Here is a 21,050-nt window from a genome sequence, read left to right as displayed (position 1 = left end):
CAGGCTGTGGCTGAACCTGAGAAGTTTCCTTAGTGTAGGGATTTACTAGTGAGAATGGTTTTCAGTGTGAAGTGGCTCCTCTGAAAGAGGATTATGCTCCACAGTTATCACTCAGAAAAAAGCAAGAACAAAGAAGACAGCACAGACACATCCCTCACTGTTTGGAGGTACCTGAACACTCACATCTCTAAGCTGCATTCTGCTCCTGGGCTTTTGCCACTCACTGAAATTCTCTCATCTACTTCATCAGCTGAGGATAACAGAAGACGATTGCTTGGTGGGCAGCCTCCTAGATATATGTGCAGATGGGTCTGAGTGCCTGTGGATGAGTGAAGAGAATGCAACATGCCTTCTGCCTCACCTGGCAATGCTTTGGTGACAAACACCAGTAAGTCAGACGCAGCAGCTTCAGAAAAGCTTCTCCCAGGCATAGATTCTTGTGTTAGAGATTTCCCCATGCCTCATCATGAGACAGCAAATATTCACACAGGGCTTCTCTCCAACAGAAAAGCCTTCACAGAACCAAGACCTCTCATGTAGTAATTTTCACACCTCCTCTGATAAACAGGATTACTTGAGCCAGGCACCACAGGAAGTCAGACAAAAGTTCTTCATGGTCGAAATGCTCCTAATAAAAGGAACGCGGGAATTACACTCTCAAATGTATTCTTGATCCCCTTGTGTCACACACAGATCATGCTGTTCAAATCAACTATCAAACAGCCTCAGCTGCTCTGTCCAAGAGGGATGGTGCACTGCCCAAACATTGTAGGAGAAAACCACTGGCTTGCTGTGCAGCTGCTCAACACCTCGCCAAGGGCGGCAGCTGCTACAGCAAAACAGCACAGGAAATGTTCACATTTAAATCCACAGATATTTCAGGATCTACAGTGACTCTAATTTGCCAAGCTCAAGCGCTTGTTTGGGTTTTCTCATGCAGGAAACCCAACTTTTTGTGAAAGGAGTTTGTGTAAGGCCTTCTATTCACCTTTCCAGAAGCACCTTGGAGAAGGTCTTATCCTGTGTTGCACACAACACATCGTTGATCTACTGCAGTTACTCTGTGTCTTGCTCCAATGATTTGAGGCTGCTTTGAAGCATCCCAGGCAGCTTTAAAGGATACTTATTAGGAGTACAGAAGTTTATTACTAGGAACCATGCTGGCTTGTATTGGAGGGTTTGCAGACACCAACTTCAGTGTTACTATCAGCTGTAGGAAAGTTGTATGTCAGGGTGGTAAAAACAGCCTGTTTGCTATCTGAAGTACTTAGCAGTTACTTCACACATACACCCACATGAATTGTGTTAATCTTCCACACTTCAGTCAAATTAGCAGTTTATTTCCCTGCAGTCCTTTTTGTGGTTTGTGTTTCTGTTATCCATGTACCACTGGTTCAAAGCGGTGAAGTGGGGCAGGAGTAGTAAATAACCAGGGAGCATTGGGAGTCCTGGTAAAGCTACTCTGCCCAGTCCACTTCTGAAAAAGAACCTGCTAAGTAGGCCATTGCTAATTAAGTTAATTACTGCACCTCCTCGAATTGGTGAGTTAAAATTCTCCACTTAAAGACTAACAACAGATTTTCAAATTTAGACTGGACCCCTTAATACCTTTCTGCTGAGGTGTCCTGATATTAAGAGCACAAATTCTTTCTTTGGGTAAGCCAATTTGATGACAGAAGTACCTCTGTTCATTCTTATTCTTACTCGTATGCTTATCCTTTTTGAAAAAATATTCAGATGACAATATTACACATGTTCTACAGAATATTCCTTCCTGGGCCTACCACAAGTAGGTTTTCTTCTCTGCTCTGTAAATCACCTCTGTAGCTGGCCACAGTGAAGCTGTACAGGCAGATTTTGTAGTCTCTGCTGAATCACCTTTTGCTTCTGGCTTTTTAAATATTGAAAAGATGCTGTAAATACTAAAACAAAAGCAAATTTCCTTCAATCTTCCAAGGGTTGCATGGCATCCCTTCTCCCTATTTCTGCCTGCAGTCTTTAACTGCAACACAGCTGGCGAAAGATACAGCAAGGATGAGATGAGATGAGTGTATGTGCCCTGCAATGCTAAAGGTGCCAAGCTACCTTCTGCCAGCTGAGAGCTCTGCTGAGCACATCTGCTGTTTAGAAATCACCAAAAGCAGATCATGTAAGAATGACTTTGGTATTTTTTTAATCAATGACGTCCTTACACATTGCCACATATTCATCTTTTCCTAGAAATTCGTTCTTTGTCTCTTCACCAGCTGCAAACTGCTGTAGCTTGAGTCATCAGCTAATAGGTCCATTTTTCTTGTCTTGAACATATGGAAGTTGCACATTTAAAGGATACTGTCTGGAATGATTCATTACAAATATAAGTTTATCAATCTCATTAGAATGTACTTTCCAATGAATATTTTAACATCAGACACAAAGTAAATGCCTTGTATAGAGAAACAAGAATGAGCAGAAATACAGTTTTCCCAGAGGCTCCATTAAAACAAGCATTAGTGTCAGCATCACTTGGAGGTAAGAAGTAACCATTATCAGCCTTATTTTGAGCACTTGCAGCTACAAACAATGCTGATTTTGAACGTGGTCATGAGAGTACCTTTACACAAGAAGTCTAGCTGATATCTACAGTGCCCTGTCTCACACCTTGTTAGACATTGCTCAAAACACTGCAACTTATGGAGGTTCCCTATCAAAAATCCCATTCTATAGGAGTAATAGCAATAGCACTTCAAAGAAATTATTGACATCTGCTACATTTTTTTTTGGCAAGAAACACAGTTAAAATCATTCTCTTTGCAGAAGAAACAAAGCCATGTATTAGCTATTTATGTTCTGTGTAACACTCCAAGTTCACAATTGGATTGGGTAATGGACTAAATCCAGACCTTATTCAAGTTTGCCATGACTTTCAAAATAAAACAATCACCCTGCACAATTTTTGGAAGCATCACTGGCTCAGATTTACACCAGTGGAAATAAGGATGGAACTTAAGCACTCTAGGTAAAACTACTTCTTTGCAATGGTCACTGTTAATAAAAACTTCTAAGTACTTGCAAAGCATATGTAGATCTACACTTATAAAAGTTAGTAAAAAGAAGTAAGCTTGGCTTGTGTTTCTATTTTTTTTTTAGATCTCTTATTTTATCTGAAGAGCTCATAAGTGCTTGATTTTCTGTTTCAAAAAGGGAAGGAGGAGAAGGATATGCTGTAACTGCTGTGAATGTAACCACAGGGACCCAAAAGCTGGTCAATCAGAGGAGGACTTCTACTGAATTTATTAAACAGTTTGTTTGTGACACCTGCTTAATTCAGTAGTAAATGACACCAGCTGAAATACATGGCTGCTCACAGCTCTGGAGAACTTTTTACCAAAGATCATTAATAACATCAAGAAACACCTGAAACAGAAAGCAAAACACACACAAAAAGAAATCTGAGGCAAAACATTAAGATCACTAAATTTCCACTACCTTTGCACTTCTTTAATGATGTGAAAGAGAACAGAAAGCCTGTTAAAGAAGGCTGTGTATGTCTGCCTTTTAAATATCCACACAGCTGCCAAAACTGCTGCTGTCCTTTCTTGTGATTATGGTAAATTTCAGTGGGTGGTCTGAGCAGTGATAAACATGTCATGAGAACAAATAGAGTGCAAGGTTTCTTAATGACAGCAGGTTACATAAATTACTTTTGTGTTGCACTTGGGAAAAAAAAACACCAGAGATTTCCAAAGGAGTGCTGACAGACAAAGTTGGGTATTCCCATGCTCTCCTCCTGCTTGCAGTTTCAGGGCAGATGAAGTCATGACAACCCTTCACTCTCTGCAAAACGATGTATTCATTCAAAAATGACATAAACCCAAATCTGACCTGACCCTTCAATCTCATTTTGCTTCCCCTCTGACGCTTTGAGCTCTTACCTGGTGCAGTTTTGTAGGACACGGTTCTGGTGGTGGGCATGGGTGGTGCGCTCTTTACAACAGGGCTTGGTGCCATCTGCAGACCTTGACGCTGCCTCTTCAGCTCCTCTTCTCGTTGTTGGGCAGCTCTAATCTCTTCTTCTATCATTGATAAAGTCCGCTGCTTCCTTGACCGTAACTTGAAAGGGCCCACGGTCACTTCAGATTCCTGCATGGCCAGGATGGAGGCTGTGCTCCTCAGCTCAGCTGCCTCTGAATACTTGCTGAAATAGCTGACTTCGTGCCTGTTCTCCTCCACAAGGAATGGCTGGCTGGCTGAGTACACAGGAGACTGCTGCAAACTCTTCCCTTCCCTGAGTCCTGAGTCTTCCTCTTTTGAAATCTTTGGTATGGTGTCCCTTTTTTCCTGGACAGGTGAGGAGACCTGGGGTGGCTCAAACATTGGGTTCTGCTGCCCCTTGGAGGCTGGAGCTGGCCCAGTGGTGGACAGCTGCTCTTTGACCAAGACCTCCTTCTCCACTGGGGTTTCTTCTTTCCTGCAGCTTGCTTTATCTGCCTGCTCAGCTATGGCTTGTTGGATGGCGTTGTGAACCAGCAGGCCAGCATGGTATTCCAGCTGGTCATCAATCAGCATGGAGTCCGCCAAGGCAGAGGAGGGCGAGTCACACCCTGGGTCGCCGAATGACTTAGAGATGCCTTCACCCCTGCACTCTGCTGGAGTGTCAGCCTGTGGGGTCTGTGGCAGGGAGAAATCAGCCAGCGAGCTTTCCTGCAGGGCGCTCATGGTCTCGTTGGAAGCACCACTGTCACTGATGTTATCCATGCTGAAGTCATTGGAAAGGGTTTCCAAGACAGTAGTATCCTGAGACCTGACAGACAAGTCATCCAAGCCAGAGTCAAGCTCCTCTGGAGGAGAAGAGGCGCTGCCTGACTTTGGGAACTGGTCTAGCATGCCCTGTCCATCATCCTTCACCACTGTGAAGACTGCTCTTGCACTCATGAATTCTCCATCCTCTGCCCACAGCTTCGAGGCCTGTCCAGCTCTGGAGCTATCACTGCATGGCAACTCTCTTACTGGGTCAGCAGTTGTAGTTTGAGTACTTGTATCATCTTCTGAGGTACAGGAGTCCTTCTGTGCTTTGAGAACAGTGGCACCGTTCCCCTCCAGCTGTCCTGCTGGTCCACACACTGAAACAGGTCTTGTCACAGAGGACAGCGGCCTATCAACATGAGGAGAATTGAGGCTTTTGTAGAAGGGTTTGATAGAGAACATTTTGGGTGTTCCTGACCGCCTCGGTGGGGCCTGACCCTGAGACAGCCCTGAATGCTCCATCTGCTGGAACTGCTTTCTGGCGGCTGAGAAGTCAATCTGCTCTGTGACAATATCCTCTTTCTTGATAGTGACTGGCTCTGGTGGTACAAAGGATGTTGCACCTTGCTGCTGCTGTCTCTCCTTGCGCTCCTTGTACTTCTTGTGGGACTCCAGATGCTCTTCATCCAATTGATCCTCCAGGGTCTTCTCTTGGGGAGGGTTCCACCACTTGGCAGCAATGTTGGGGTTTTTCTTGACAGCCTGGCTTTTAATAAGTTCCCTTCTTTCCTTTTCAAGTTCCATCATTTCCTCTGACGGTCTCACTTTGCGGACCCTGTATTTTTCCTGCTCTTCTTCATCTTCAAAGAGCTTTGAGGGTTTTTTGTCTTCATGGAAGGCTCGTAGTTCAAACTTTGCCTCTTTCTTAAGGGTTGTAAGAGTTGTTTCTCCATCCTTAGAGGATCTTCTAGAACTGTTTGAAGAAGTAGGACTTCCTGGCACCTTCAGACTCTCCCTAGTGTCATCTTTCAGTCCACTGAAGGAATGGCCATTAGATTTCAGGTTCTCATGTGTTATGCTAGCTTCACTTGGTTCAACTACCAAAGGTGTCTGCTTGTCAGCTATATTTTCTTCCCTTTCACTGGGAACTGAACTATTATTGACGTTAACAGATGCTCCTGAGCCATCCATAATGGAGACTGCACTTGGTTCAGGGGAGGATGTCCCATTAAAGGGATTATCTGCACTAGAATCGCAGCCATTTGCCTCCAACACTTCATCTAGGTATCTGATCTCTTTAGCAACTTCACTGTCCAGAGATTCATGCCTTTCCTTAAGACCATTGTGGCTGGCAGCAGAGGAAAAGAAATGTGTTGGACTGTCTATGGGATGTGGTGAAGCCACTGTGGTGATGTTTTTATGTTCAGAAACTGGAACTTCAATTTCCATTTTCTCTTCTTTTGTAGTAAGCACAGTAGCAGGCTCCAAAAAATTGGCACAGTTTTGGTCTCTGTTTTTTCTCAACCTGATGTCATCCTCAGGGATTCTGGAAGATTTCTAAAATAAAAAAGAACAAAACTTTGATGAAGTCCTAAAAAGCAACATTTCAATTTCTGCAGAGTAAACACCATCTGGAAAGCGAATCCTAGCACTTTTCAAACTTGAGATTAAAGCAGGCCCTCAGAGTGTGGGAAAGCAAGGCAAATCATTAACATAAAAACAAGAAAGTTACCTTACAACAAGCTGGACAAGGCACTAAACCAACAGACATTCATATAAGTATCTCCCATGGGCTTACCATACTCACTTTGTCATTATTTCATGCCTGTGTCCTGGTTTGCTACAAAAAATGAGCTTTGGATTTACAAGTTATTAATGACTTGGTAGTTTAGGTTCTTCAAGGGTTTGCATAAACAGCACAAAATACCTGTCATCTCGGTAATTTAAGAATGCTTTCTGCACCTGAAGGAAAGCTATCAGGAGAACTGGCTACCCTGGATTTGGAGAAGACTGAGGTTCTGAATGACTTCTTTGTCTCAGTCTTCACTGGCAAATGATCTGACCACACCACCCAAGTCTTGTAAGGCAGATGCAGGGACTGTGAGAATGAAGACCTTGGGCCCACTGTAGGAGAGGATCTGGTTCGAGACCATCTTAAGAACCTGAATGTGCACAAGTAGATGGGACATGATGAAATCCATCCGCGAGTCCTTAAGGATCTGGCAAATGAAGTTGCAAAGCCACTGGCCATCACATTTGAAAAATCATGGCAGTCAGGTGAAGTTCCTGATGACTGCAAAAAGGGAAATATAACCCCCATTTTCAAGAAGGGGAAAATGGATGATCCAGAGAATTACAGACCAGTCAGTCTCACCTCTGTGCCTGGCAAAATCTGGGAGCAGATTCTCCTGGAAGGCATGCTAGGGCACATGAAAAGCAACAGGGTACTTGGTGACAGCCAGCATGGCTTTACTAGGGGAAAATCCTGCCTGACAAATTTGGTGGCCTTCTATGATGGGGCCGCCTGGACAAGTTCCTGTGTGATGTACTCTAGGTTACTCTGCTCTTGCAGGCAGGTTGGACTAGATGATCTTTTGAGGTCCCTTCCAACCCTTGGGATTCTGTGATTCTGTGACAGGGGTAGAGAAGTTGACGTCATCTACCTGGACTTGTGAAAAGCGTTCGACACTGTCCCACACAACATCCTTGTCTCTAAATTGGAGAGACATCAACTTGATAGGTGGACCACTTGGTGGATAAAGAACTGGCTGGATGGCTGCATGCAAAGAGTTGTGGTCAACAGTTCAATGTCTGGCTGGAGATCAGTAACGAGTGGTGTCCCTCAAGGATCGGTGTTGGGACCAATCTTGTTCAATATCTTTGTCGCTGACATGGACAGTGGGATTGAGTGTGCCCTCAGCAAGTTTGCCCATGACACCAAGCTGTGTGGTTTGGTTGATACGCTGGAGGGAAGGAATGCCATCCAGAGGGACCTTGACATGCTTGTGAGGTGGGCTGGTGCCAACCTCATGAAGTTTAACCATGACAAGTGCAAGGTCCCACACCTGGGTTGGAGCAATCCCAGGCACAGCTACAGGTTGGGCAAAAAGGAAATTCATGGTAGTCCTGCGAAGGACTTGGGGGTGTTGGCCAATGAGAAAATGAACATGAGCCAGATGCAGTGTGCACTCACAGCCCAGAAAGCCAACCGTATCCTGGGCTGCATCAAAAGGAGCGTAACCAGCAGGTCAAAGGAGGTGATCCTGCCCCTCTACTCTGCTCTCGTGAGACCTCACTTGGAGCACTGTGTGCAGTTCTGGTGTCCTCAACATAAAAAGGACATGGAACTGTTGGAACAAGTCCAGAGGAGGGCCACGAGGATGATCAGGGGACCAGAGCATCTCCCATAGGAAGACAGGCTGAGAAAGTTGGGTCTGTTCAGCCTGGAGAAGAGAAGGCTGTGTGGAGACCTCATAGCAGCCTTCCAGTATCTGAAGGGGGCCTACAGGGATGCTGGGGAGGGACTCTTCATTAGGGACTGTAGTGACAGGACAAGGGGTAACGGGCTCAAACTTAAACAGGGGAGGTTTAGATTGAGTATAAGGAAGAAATTCTTTACTGTAAGGGTGGTGAGGTACTGGAATGGGTTGTGCAGGGAGGTTGTGAATGCTCCATCCCTGGTGGTGCTCAAGGCCAGGTTGGACAGAGCCTTAGGTGACATGGTTTAGTGTGAGGTGTCCCTGCCCATGGCAGGCGGGTTGGAACTAGATGATCTTAAGGTCCTTTCCAACCCTAACTATTCTATGATTCTATCATTCTGAATCTCATAATGCTTCTACAGATGAAAAGTATTACTGGCCGTGCTGTACAGACACAGATGCTAACATGCAGGAAGAGTAGCTGAGTCATCCCAAGTTAGGAAAAAAGGACACGACAACAGCAGCCAATGTTCATTTCTCAGTGGGTCACTCCTGGTCATCAAAGACAGGGTAGAATTACATCATTCTGGGAAGACTCAAGGTCTTTCTCCATCCCACATGAAAACCCACACACACCTGCACCTGGAAGACAGGAAGTGTTTGCAACTCCTGTGGCATGAAGACCACCACAAGCACCATGACAGAGATTGGAGTCATGATCTGTCTCCCACTGCTTTGATCAGTAGTGCAGATGCACTGGATTCATATTTCTCCCTGATGTGTTGCCTCTGCTCTCAAGGAGGGTATTGAAAGAAACCCTACTTATATTCAGGTATGGACAGATTTTACCGGTCACTGAAGTTCCTGTGACTAAGTATGAAGGAACCTCTGATTTGGCTAGGAATATGAATTTCTCAATAATTATTTCCTGCTGAAAGGCAAAACCCCGACCAAACAAACAAACAAAAAAAACACCGAAAGAAGAGGGTGTTTTCAACATCATTTTTCAAAAAGTACTTAATAGCTCTTGCTAACTCCCCCTAACACCTGAAAACCTTTTGTGACACAGCTCTTCACTTTGACTAACATTTAAAAACAGAAACATAGTATCTGAAGTCTCTGGTTCCCTTTCCACATGTGTTTCTGTGTCTGAGGCACCGGCTTCTGAAGCAAATGGCACTTACCAAGCCCTGTGAAATCAGTAGCCAACAACAAGGGCATTGTTGTCTGGTAGTCATCCCCACCCTTGTAGTCCTTTACCCTTTGTGCTATTAATACACACTGTAGCAGAAGATGATCAGCAAGGAGCACAATAACACCTACCAGTGACCTGAATGATCACACTGCCTCTGGGTTTATACAGGCAGTAAAATGCATTTAATGCACCTTAAGGAATTACAGCCAGCCAGCCAGAAAAGCTCTCTGAAAGCACTTGGAAAGTTTTCTGTCTATGTAGTTGTACACAGCCAAAGACATGCTGGCTCCAGCCATTAGGTATTTTCTTCTTAACTGTGCTTAAATATTGGGGAAAACCTTTAAAAGCAAACAAAGAACAAACCTGCTTTTGTCTGTGTGTTTTACTTGATATACCTCACTGGTTCTACTTTCATTTTACTTTCTGTTGAACCTAAAAATCTTCCAGCTGAAGTTTCCAGCACTGCATATTACATTTTTCACCATTTAAACATCTAAGCGTGGCCAGTTTCTTCAGTCCTATTAAGGATATATTCAAGAAAGCAGATGTTCTGCTAAAAAGCACAGAACAGCCAGTATAAGAAGTCCTTGCTTTTTTGAGTGGGTACAGCAGGAATGAAAGAATAAAGTTTCTTTCAACCTAAAAGGGCAAGAATTGCTCTTAATTTTCCTGCAGAGCTCCAGGTATCGTGATACAATGGGTACTCAGGTGACAGGATTAAGACTGCAATACATTTCTTATAGTTGTGTTTCAATCTCCCTGCCTGACTTGCAGGTGCAAAATGGGGGACGTTACTTCCTGGAGCAACCTGTGCAAAGGGACATAAGCACCAGTGCAGGACTGCTGGCTGTCCGCTTTCACACAAATCTTGAGAAGATCATCATGCTCCGGCTAACATTTGCTTCTAATCTGTCAGATCAAAGCCACTAGGTGACATTGGTGGCTAACCCAATGCTGTCAGAACACACCTTTGGATGCAGAAAATCAGGTAATGAAGCTATCTATGCACCACAGCCACTGAAACACTTCTCCCTGCTGAACCAACCCAGAGCTGAAGGGCCCCCTGGTCCTGTGCTTCTAGTATCTCCATTCCATGGAACTGGGAATATGCCCTTGATTGTCCCAGAGACCCTATTTACTACAGCATGTCTACTTCCATCACTGCTTTAATGTATCAACTGTTTCAGATCATACCACATTTGGGCATTCAAGTTAGGGAACAGAACCACAGATGCAGTACTGTACCACTTCCTTATGATTGCCAGCCCATCCTCTCATAGGTGCAATCCTTAGCACACAATTAAGGCACATATAATAACTATCTAATCAGGGCACACATTTATGACATTATGTAATTCAGAAAGTGCATGTGTTTATGAAATTAGTGTGACACATGTAACTGTGTACTAAGCCAGACAATTTTGCTATAAAATCTACAAGGAAACATTGCTACCTATGGGAGGGAGCCTTTTTATGCGGGGGATTAGTAACTGAGCAAGGAGAAGGGTTCCCAGCATGGCAGAGAAGCCAGGGAGAAATACCAGAGGAAGGAAAAAAAATAGTATTGAAAAAACACCGTTTTTCCCTCAATACGTTCTGGCAGAGTCTGGGGACAGTTTCATGAGATCATGGCAATAAGAGTATGCTCCAGACACTCCAATGAGGAGCAGAAGTCAACCTACTAATGAGTTACCTGAAGATAACTGAGATCATAAGGATGGAAACAGCTGATAAAACTAAGCTTTTCTTAACAAGGCTGGTTCAGGTTAACTGACACAAGGGGTGGGTGGAGGCTTGGAGTAGGAGGGCAGTGGAACACATACAGACCCCCTGCCTCAGCTGTCTGTCAGAAGGAGGCAAGCTTGCCAGGGAGCTACTTTTGCTCCTCAGTGATAAGTATGTACCAGCAGCTTTGTATTTGTTGCCTACGGGGAGGTGGCTTTTCAAAGCCTGCACCATTACAAAAGCCTGTAAATGGGGAAAGGATTACATTCAACACCAATTGTAGACAGCAATACAGCGTTCAGCGATTCCCATATACTGCTCATCTAGACCCACATTTTCCAGAAGTTACTGCTACATTTATACAGTCTCTGACTGTGCATTCATTTCTGTTTAAGTCAAGATGCAATTGGGTAATTAGTGTCACTTGTACAATGCTGCTGCACTTTAGTAAACTGCAGTTATTAGCAGCTTAGAGAATTATTAGCATATTTCCTCCTTGGCTGAATTCTTCATCTACAAAAGTGTAAGTGTTTGGGCAATCAACTGTTTTAGGAGGATAAAAATGTGGGTGTGCTACTAGCAAGACCCAGCAAATGTACTGCCAGTGCCCTTCTTTGTTTGATGCAACTCAAAATGCAAAATGACAAGTGGGAGGCGATCCTTCTGAGCCACACTGACATTCTTCTGAAGCAACAGTGGTCAGGGGGCAGAGGAAAAGATTAGACAACTAAAACATTTAACAGCTTAAAAAACCTGTAACAATTTCCATTTCCTCAGGCTTCCATCTTCCTTTGAAGATGTCCCATACTGCACCTGCTTCTCCTCCCACTGCTCATCCCTGGGGCACTGGTTTGCTCAACTCTTCCCTCTCCCTCTGGATCCCTCTCCCTCTTGGATCTAACTCTTGGACCTGCTATTTCTCTAGCAGGTTTAGTACAATAACATAGCTAAAATCATGTTTGCATATGGTTGACTGGCTAATCCATACCTCTCTGCTCATGTCAATCATCTTCTCCCTTTTCACTTACTGTCTTGGCCTGCCTCTTCAACATCTCTTTGCAATGGAGGAGGAACCAAATGATGGATTTACTAGGGGGCTGAGTCTAGCAAACCTTCAAGAGAGCATCTGCTTTCATTCAGCTCACCCTTCTGAAGAACGCAGTTGCCATCTGTGTCACAGATGGAGCCACAACAAGCACTGCAAAGATACAGAAGTTATCTGCATCTCTGCACTTCCAGATGGCCACCCTGTACAGCAACAAATCCCCTACCCAACACAGGTACAGCTTCACTCTTGCTAGCAACATCAAATATTTCTTTAACTAAGTTGTTTTCTGTAGAAGAATGGTATGAGATGGAAATATTGTAGTTCTTAATGAGCAAGAAATGCAAAAGCAGAATTGTACGAGGTGCTAGGGTGCATCCCTCGCAGTTCATGCTCGCTGCCACTCAACCGGTGCTCAGAAAGGTGCCACCATCCCACCTCATCCCAGATGGGAATAACAGCCCAAACCACTGTGATGGCTCCTGTTTCGTGCTGGCTGGTGTACTCACTTGCTCTCTATCACAGCAGACTCTCCAGGGGCAGCTGCCAACTTATACACCTCCAAAAATGAGGTGATATCCCCTGTTTCTGGAGGGACAAGAATGCTCCATGTGGGAACCTCTGCAGAAAGCAACTTGAAGAAACGGGCCCAACACTCTGTGTTTGGAAATTTCCTGTTCAGGTGAGCTGAGAGAAAGCAGAAGCAGAGGAAAACTCTTTAAAAAGATTCTGGAACTGGGAAAGGATGCAGCTGCTGATGTGTGCCTCAAGGAAAGGAAGGGGATTTCTACTAGCATTACCTACTGGAACCATGCTTTTTCTTTAAAATATAGAGAAAACCCACCGAAAAACTCAAATCCAAAGTGTTGTCTTCTTGCTCCTGTGTGAAAAGGCCCCGTTTTTCCTGATAGTATTTTTATCCTGACTGTGAAGGTTTTAAAAAGTTTATTTAAATTTAATAATTTTCACTTAATAAACTGGATAAAGTTCAAGTTTCAGAAAAAAAAGAAAAAGATCTCCAAATCCTGTTGCCAAATTTCACTGAATTTAAGCCATGTCAGGCACATGATGGCTCTACCTTGAATAGTTCCATTCGTAATTGTACTTGCACACAAAAAGCAAAACCTGTCCTGCTCTTCTCACAGTGCAATACATGGTGTCTTCAAAACACAGATGGAAACTATTTCCAAAGACTAAAATCCATTAGCATTGAGTGTCACAGTGACATTCTCTGTAAGTAGCTCTCTATGCTCCTAGTGACTTGTCTGAGATAGCCAGATAGTATAATAAGCAAATTTTCTTGAATAAAACCTGGTTTATCTCCTTTTAATCACTTCAGAAATCACAAGAGTGCAGTCTAAAAATCAATGCAACTTCATAACACCTCTCCCTAAGAAGCAGTGGGGGGCTCTTTTGGAATACAATAATAAGGGATGTGGGGACAGAGTGCCCTAACAAATGGCTACTTGGAGAGCTTGCTGTGTGGCATTTTCTGAGTGGTTTTCTGTATGTCCCTTTTTGTCTGTTTTAGAGAGGGAGCTGTGATTGAATTTGCTCAGAAAGCATGAGAAATGCTTTGCAATATTATTTGTCATTCCAGCTGAGCCACAGGCTTCAGCTTCCCCATGTGATACACTATAAAACTTTATCAAATCAAAGTCCAATCTTCTTTTGCTGCTGCAATACGTTAAGGATGGAGAAGAATCACCCCAAAATCGTGAATACTTTAATGATAAACATATTCTGCATGGTAGGATATTTTAATGACTAGCACTTAATGAACAATACAGAATTTTTTCAAACATCTGTCTGGTATTTTCTGTGCCATCAGTAACAAACAGCTAAAGTTTTTCCTGGGTAAGACAGGATCCAACTTTGGAATAACCCTTACCACTTCCCATTAACTTCAAGATGTATAACTTGGAAGCAGTTTTTATAAGCTAGGAAGCCAACTTAAGAGTTATTTTCTCTTAACTCCTTAAGGAAACAGATCTAGTCTCTCTGTGAAGAATCTGCAAACCCAATAACTGGATTTCAAATACTGCTAACAGAAGAAAAGAAAAGAAAACAAAACAACTGCCCCACCAAAAAAAGAACACCAAACCAAACCCAAAAAAAACCAGCAATCAAGAAGGCTGGCTACTTTCTATGAAATCTTTTCATTCCTGCAAAAACCTGTATAATTGCATGAAGCACTTGTATGGACAAAGAGATTTATATGGAAATGTGTATCTAGGGACAAAAGGCTGCTAACTTCTGAATGAAAAGAAATATAACTTCTGATGAAGAAAATAAATTACAGAGGTTGATATTATAGTGCATTATGACGGTTACAGAGCTGGCAATAGGGAAAGCAGTATATATTTGAATGGGGTAGACTCAGCTACTAGTGTGTGGGGCTGGTTAGCTTTGCTGTGAAAGCTCCATTTAGCTCTATAGTAATCAAGATCCTAACATTCTGAAATTACAGGAAGCTCTGATTAAACTTTCATTCAAAAGCTGCAGTACAGTTTGGTACTGTCACACCCTAACCCCCCCTCCCCAGTTTTCTATCAGCACCCACATAGGCAGATGCCCTGAGGAGTTCCAGTATGCTCTTTGTACCCAAGAGATAAGTAAATTGGTGCTAATATGATTTCAGGTACAAGAACCTCCATTCAAAAGATGATTCTCTTGTGCTCTGCACTGTTTGTAATGTAGGGCAGCCTGAAAGTGCAACTGAATTAGAGCAGTAAATGCATGCATAAGAAAGCATTTCATCCAGCAAAATGTGTTTCTCTCATCATTCTTATCAGCTGAAATCCCACTCCTGATGTTCTTACAAATTGGTCACTTACAAACTGATTTCTACCTCAAAAGAAAAACTTGTAGTTAAGTATTATTTCTTCTATCACTTCACTCAGTTCCCTAGGACAGAATGACCATGATAATAGGCCCTGTGTGAGAGCACGGGAGATGAACCAGTGCTGCAGAGACACAGCGCTAGATTCCAGGTCAATACAAATGTGTTAGAATATTAATCAACTGTGACACCACAGATGGCTAGTACTTTTTACCTTTGTTATGTGTTTTCCCTAAGGCTTATATTCCTATGGCTTGTCTCTAAAATCTGTCTTTGCTGAAACAAGACTGAATGCTTCCAAGAGCTGGAATATTTGATTTACAGAGAGTGTGGTGCTAAGTCACTTAAAATGGTAAATACAATCTCTTGAAGCAGTTGCCAATGCTACCTAAAAAAGTGCAACAGTTTGCTGGAGGAGATGAAGAACACCACATTGCACTAACACATAAGGAGCATTATACAATGAATATTGTATATATTCAATGCCCTATACCATGAACCCCTGCATTTGCAGAATCCACTTGGACAGGTTTTCCTCAGTCACTGCTGGTGGGTTGAAGCTTAGATCTCACAGCTCTAATGCTAGTAGCACTCTCTCATGTTCAGCCTCTGGTCTGATGTTAAGTAAAGCTGAGAAATCTCAAGTCTAGTCTCTCTGTCTGAATAAGTTCAGCTTAACAGAGTGCCCTATACAGATACTGAGCTGAGCAGAACTTGGCTTCTGCATGTATCCACAAAAAAAAGAAAGTAAAAAAATCACAGTTCCACAAAACACTGCATTGAAATCTGCGTATCACAGGTTGAGGATGGAACAATTGCTCTGATAAAGCATGATCTAATCCCAGTGGGGAGGGGAAAGGACGCTAAACTAAGCCTTGCTTTTAATACTTTCTAACCCACCCAGATAATGTCAGCACAAGGAAAGGGTGACCTTTACAGTCACTTGCATGGAAAAAACAAAGAGAAAAGGAGATTTCCAAAATTCCTTATTTTTTTCACGGGGGACAGGGGCTTCCTGTTCCATCTAAAGAATGAAGGAGCCACAATCCTCTTCTTTAAATGTGAGACACAGAGAAAAATACTGGCGTATTAATCATCTTGAGAAAGAGACCTTCTGAGGAAAGAATCTGGGTTAGGCAGGGGCAGGAGTAAAGCAGTAAATGGAGACAAAAGGCCACACAGTTCACTCCTTCACCAAGCAGATCTTATGGCTGCTAGAATAACTATTCTAATACATTGGAGGAATGGAGATAAATCTGTTCTAAGTGCACAAGTAGGCTTTCTGAAATGTATTAGTATTGAAGCCTTCTGAGAATATAGATTCTGTCACTGGCAGATACAGTTCTGTAAATCTTTCATAAATACATTTTCTGAACAAAGATACATTATTTCTATGCTGGAGCTTTCTCACATTTACTTTCAAGGGCAATACAGTAAGAACCAAACACTTTAACTGAAAGAAACACCTACAAACCTTTGCAAAGAATACCTAAGACAATTTTTCACTTTCTTTCACATATCTGCTTCACAAACGCCAACTGCTGCAGATCCTACCACTCTCAAATATTTCCTAAAGCCTAATTAATACTTGCTGCACTTCTAAAGGGCACTGTGTTCAAGATCTACTGGAGTTTCACAGTTAGGAGTAATGCTGCAGAGAGGGCTAAAGGAAGAAATTATGCTCAGAAATATGAAAGTCTAAACATTCATCTCTGAGAGCTGAAGAAGGTTAAGAATTATTATTGATGCTTTGCTTCTATCAGTAGGACTTGCTATAGCTGCTCTAACCCATTAGGTTAAGACCTGCCACAGCAAAATCTTTAACAAAGGTATGCCTAGGTAACTGCATGTTTCACCTGAGAGCAGCCTGCTCCTCCTGGAGAAAACAGAGCAGGACAATGTTTAGTTACATAGAATACAAGAGTTAGGGTTGGAAAGGACCTCAAGATCATCTAGTTCCAACCCCCCTGCCATGGGCTGGGACACCTCACACTAAACCATATCACCCAAGGCTTCATCCAACCTGGTCTTGAGCACTGCCAGGGATGGAGCATTCACAACCTCCCTGCACAACCCATTCCAGTACCTCACCACCCTTACAGTAAAGAATTTCTTCCTTATACTCAATCTAAACCTCTGCTGTTTAAGTTTCAACCCGTTACCCCTTGTCCTGTCACTACAGTCCCTAATGAATAGTCCCTCACCAGCATCCCTATAGGCCCCCTTCAGATACTGGAAGGCTGCTATGAGGTCTCCACACAGCCTTCTCTTCTCCAGGCTGAACAGACCCAACTTTCTCAGCCTGTCTTCCTATGGGAGATGCTCTGGTCCCCTGATCATCCTCGTGGCCCTCCTCTGGACTTGTTCCAACAGTTCCATGTCCTTTTTATGTTGAGGACATCAGAACTGCACACAATACTCCAGGTGAGGTCTCACGAGAGCAGGGTAGAGGGGCTGGGTCGTCTAATTCAACCTGCATTTCACCGCAGACAGTAAGGCTTGGGAGGGTTAGAGCTCCAGAGCTGAAACAACCACCTGGCTAAGCACTCTGTGGATTGCCTTCTTTCTAGTTCTTCAAGGAAATGGGGTTATTTTAAAGCTAGAGATCCGTAGAACTTCCTACAAAAAGAGTCTACACAGTGGCTTAAAAGGGCCCAATTTATATTTAGCTTTAGCGAAAATATATTTTAGGCTGTTACCTCCAAACTCGGGCAAAACCAGACCACTGGAACCTTGACAAAGGAAAACTGAGAGGACGTTAAGAAAGGAAATCCACCCTAGTCCTACCTCAAAAATCACTTGAATTACGTAAGTAGCAGGGGGAAAATATGACGGTGATCAAAGGATGTAACTGAAAGCTCTGTCAATAGCTGTGTTATATGCACACATGGGGAGAGAAACCACTTCCAACAAGAGCTTGGCACACCACCTACCCTGAATCACACTCCAGTGTGTCACCATGCTCAGAGCCCATCAGGAAACCACCACACAAAAATGCTTTCACTCCAGTCCCCTTTCCCAGAAACACACAACGGTAAAAACAGCATTTGGTCTACAAGATATAGATTTTACACAAGAACCAAAACCTTGTAACTGTATTGGACAGCAATTCACAGGGCTTTTCCTCTAAGGGCATGCATGGATTTTAACTTTCTGGACGGTGTATGTAGAAAACTACCCATTGAAAGACACATACCCACAAAATGAAAACCACTATTATTAAGCTTTCCCATACTTCTTCAACAAATGGGCAGCAAATAAGTAATATTTAACAGAAAAAGAAGTCAATACTACAGGGTCTACAGAACAGTTTTGCTAGTAAGAGGCTAAATGTGTACAGCCTCTAAAAAGGAGGATGTTGCTAAATTCTCCACATGTCAATGCTATCCCCAGGCTATAAATATGACCTACCATGTGACTTAGGCATTGTGAGCAATTAGCAACTTCATCTAAGGTTTGCCTGTAACACAAACTAAGCACTACAGTCATTTCATTATCTCCTGCAAGAGAATATTTCATTGAAAGTGAGACATGGATAGGATTTTTTCCTAATTCCTTATTTGGGAAAAAGGCACCTGAGAAATCTTGGGGAATAAGAAATTTCCTTTCAGCACCTACTACTTTCCATCCTTCTGCTCCTGTTCCCCCCCCCCCCCCCCCCCCCTTCCAACCAAAGACTCATTATTCCTTCTTTTCCTGCTGAAAAGCCACTGGTTAAATGACCTACAGCACATCTGGACTACATTAGGATATTATTTGATTAAGGCATTCATCACTTGCTCTTTCAGCAAGTGGAGAATTAAGATAATGGTGAGGGGAAATGGTGCTAACTGGCTATTCCAGCTCAAGCATCTGTGCTTGAAAAGTCTGACTGCTCCAGTCCCTCAGTCGTGGGTTTGTTGTTTTGGTTTTTTTTTTGTGGGGTTTCTTTTTTTCCTGTTTACAGAAACTGAAATAAATATTGCTTAATTCATTTAATGTTGGTGAGATCATTAACACCAAGTAAGCTGTTACATTAAGGGATACAGTCTTCTGTATTTCTCAGACAATTTGTTATCTGGTATGAAATGACCACTTGGAGGTATTTTAAACAGCTGCAAAAAGGCTCCCCACTAAACTGGAGACAGCACCTCACATTTCTGTACAAACAGAAGTATGACACATTCCAGTGGAGTCACTTTAGGGGAGAGGGAGAGCAGACAGAAATGGTTTAACCAAATCTGCTCAGAAGGGTCCTGTTTACTAGCCCATCACACAAGCACTAACTCATTTTTCAGTATTCAAAATGCCTGCATGAGACTTCAGCTGTGGAGTCTACGTACATAAAAACCAAAGCACAGGCTAGAATGAAAGATCATGTTGTCATGGCTTTCAGATACTTTACCCTAAAATATCCTTCCTCACTTCTTGGGAGCTCAAGAATGTGCTATCCTGGTGTATGCACAGAGGCTATAGACTAATTATCACAACAGCGTGCATCAAATGCTACAGAAACCAGGAATGCTGTTGCTGTTAAATCTGGCTGTTCTCAGTATCATCCTTAATTTCCTTCAGTGCTAAACAACTAAGAGATGAGCAGACACACTTAAAGCCCCTTTATCAACTGAGATTTGCTTTACAGTGTCAAGAAGGATAACATGCTCAACTAGTGGGAAGCATAAGCCTCTAGAACAAGCAAAGAATTCAGCCAAAACACTTTGCAAGTGCTGCCTACAGAATATAGCAAATGAACATGTGAGTGGTTTTCCTACTTATCACATGCACAGGATATATAAAACAACCTTTTCTTCCTAGAACCAGTATTCTCCTGTATTACATCTAAGTAGAAAGTTGTGAATTTCAGAAAGCTCTGACGACTGTTTACAATGAACAGATCAGCCACAGAGCCTTGAATTCCACAGCCATGACAGGGAAAAACGGTATTGCAAGTACTATTCCCGCTATTGAATGATATAGGCTCAATGAAGATACAAGTCACAGGTCAGAAATCATAGCTTACCCATTGTCTCTCTCTGTTCCTGTAAACTCTGAAGCAAAGCCAAAAACTGTCGTTTTCCAGAAGAGCCTTCACTTTTTTGGCTCCTTAAGTCAAATTCCTTCCCCAGCGCGTTACAAGACTATGATGTCACAGGCTGAGGGAGGGCTGGTTTAAAAAAGAGGCAGCCTACAGGCTCAGCCCATTCACACAAAGAGGCTGTTTTAAAAGCAAAATGCCAGTGCACACTACTCAAAAAGCGCATGACATCACTTAACCTGTAACCAAGCCACTTCTTTAGAGATTGCTTCAAAATCATCATGTTGGAAACAGCCCCAAAGACCTGTTTTCAGATAGCATAAGCAGGGTTTGCAGTTATAGGTTTGGGTTTTTTTTTGGGGGGGGGGAGGTTAGCGTGGGGGACAATGAGGAGGCAAAACTCAACACCACAGCAGATGGCTGTGAAAGACCCAAGCTCCAAGCAGTAATTAGCAGTAATTTTTACCTATTCAGAAACATGCAGAGGATTGACTATATTCTTTCCACAGGAGAGGCTTACAAGTTAACTGATGTGCTTAGGGCACCTTTGGCTTCACAACACTCAGCGCAGGGCAGTGATGTCCAGCCTGTAGGAAATGAGTCAGCCACATGGAAAAGAACTGAAGACAGGGAATGTATAAAAATGTAAAATAAAATTAGAAGTGAGGGTGACTGGGAAAAAAGCCCAATGTTTTCTACAACACAGTCCTTGTTCATTACTGCTGCCTGTGGGCTACTGACATTTGAGTACCCCTGGATTAGGTTTCCCGGTGACTCAATAGTTAAAGCTAAAAACATGAGCTATGATGAACAGGCATCCCAGGCAAAGGCAGTCTGGACTTTGGGTTAAAATTGCTTGAATTCACCTTACACATGTTGCTATGGATGACATAGCTTAAGACTTGGAATAGCGTATTTTACTTCCCTGAAGAACTACATAAAATATTCATTTGCCTTCTCACTACTTCTGTAGCACAGCAAAGGGAAGGCACAGCCATCCTTCTACTAGCAATGATGACAGGAACAGCAATGATGAAAAAGAACATGCATTTTTGACATGGTAGCCCTTGAAGGCACTGGTGCTT

The 21,050-nt window shown here is 43.0% G+C and overlaps 1 protein-coding gene across 2 annotated transcripts in view; it reads right to left on the bottom strand.

Annotated features, from left to right (window-relative positions):
• The window catches only part of LOC101874952 (A-kinase anchor protein 2), a 97,933-nt gene that overhangs the window by 16,835 nt on the left and 60,048 nt on the right, over positions 1-21,050 (bottom strand). For both annotated transcript variants that reach the window (XM_031054211.2, XM_031054210.2), the window contains exon 2: positions 3,915-6,282. In XM_031054211.2, coding sequence (XP_030910071.1) covers positions 3,915-6,174 — 2,260 coding nt within the window. In that variant the 5' untranslated portion in view covers positions 6,175-6,282. The remainder of the gene's footprint in view (positions 1-3,914; positions 6,283-21,050) is intronic.

Source organism: Melopsittacus undulatus, chromosome Z, assembly GCF_012275295.1.
Source record: "Melopsittacus undulatus isolate bMelUnd1 chromosome Z, bMelUnd1.mat.Z, whole genome shotgun sequence".
Taxonomy (NCBI): domain Eukaryota; kingdom Metazoa; phylum Chordata; class Aves; order Psittaciformes; family Psittaculidae; genus Melopsittacus; species Melopsittacus undulatus.
This window is presented reverse-complemented; position numbering and strand designations above follow the sequence as displayed.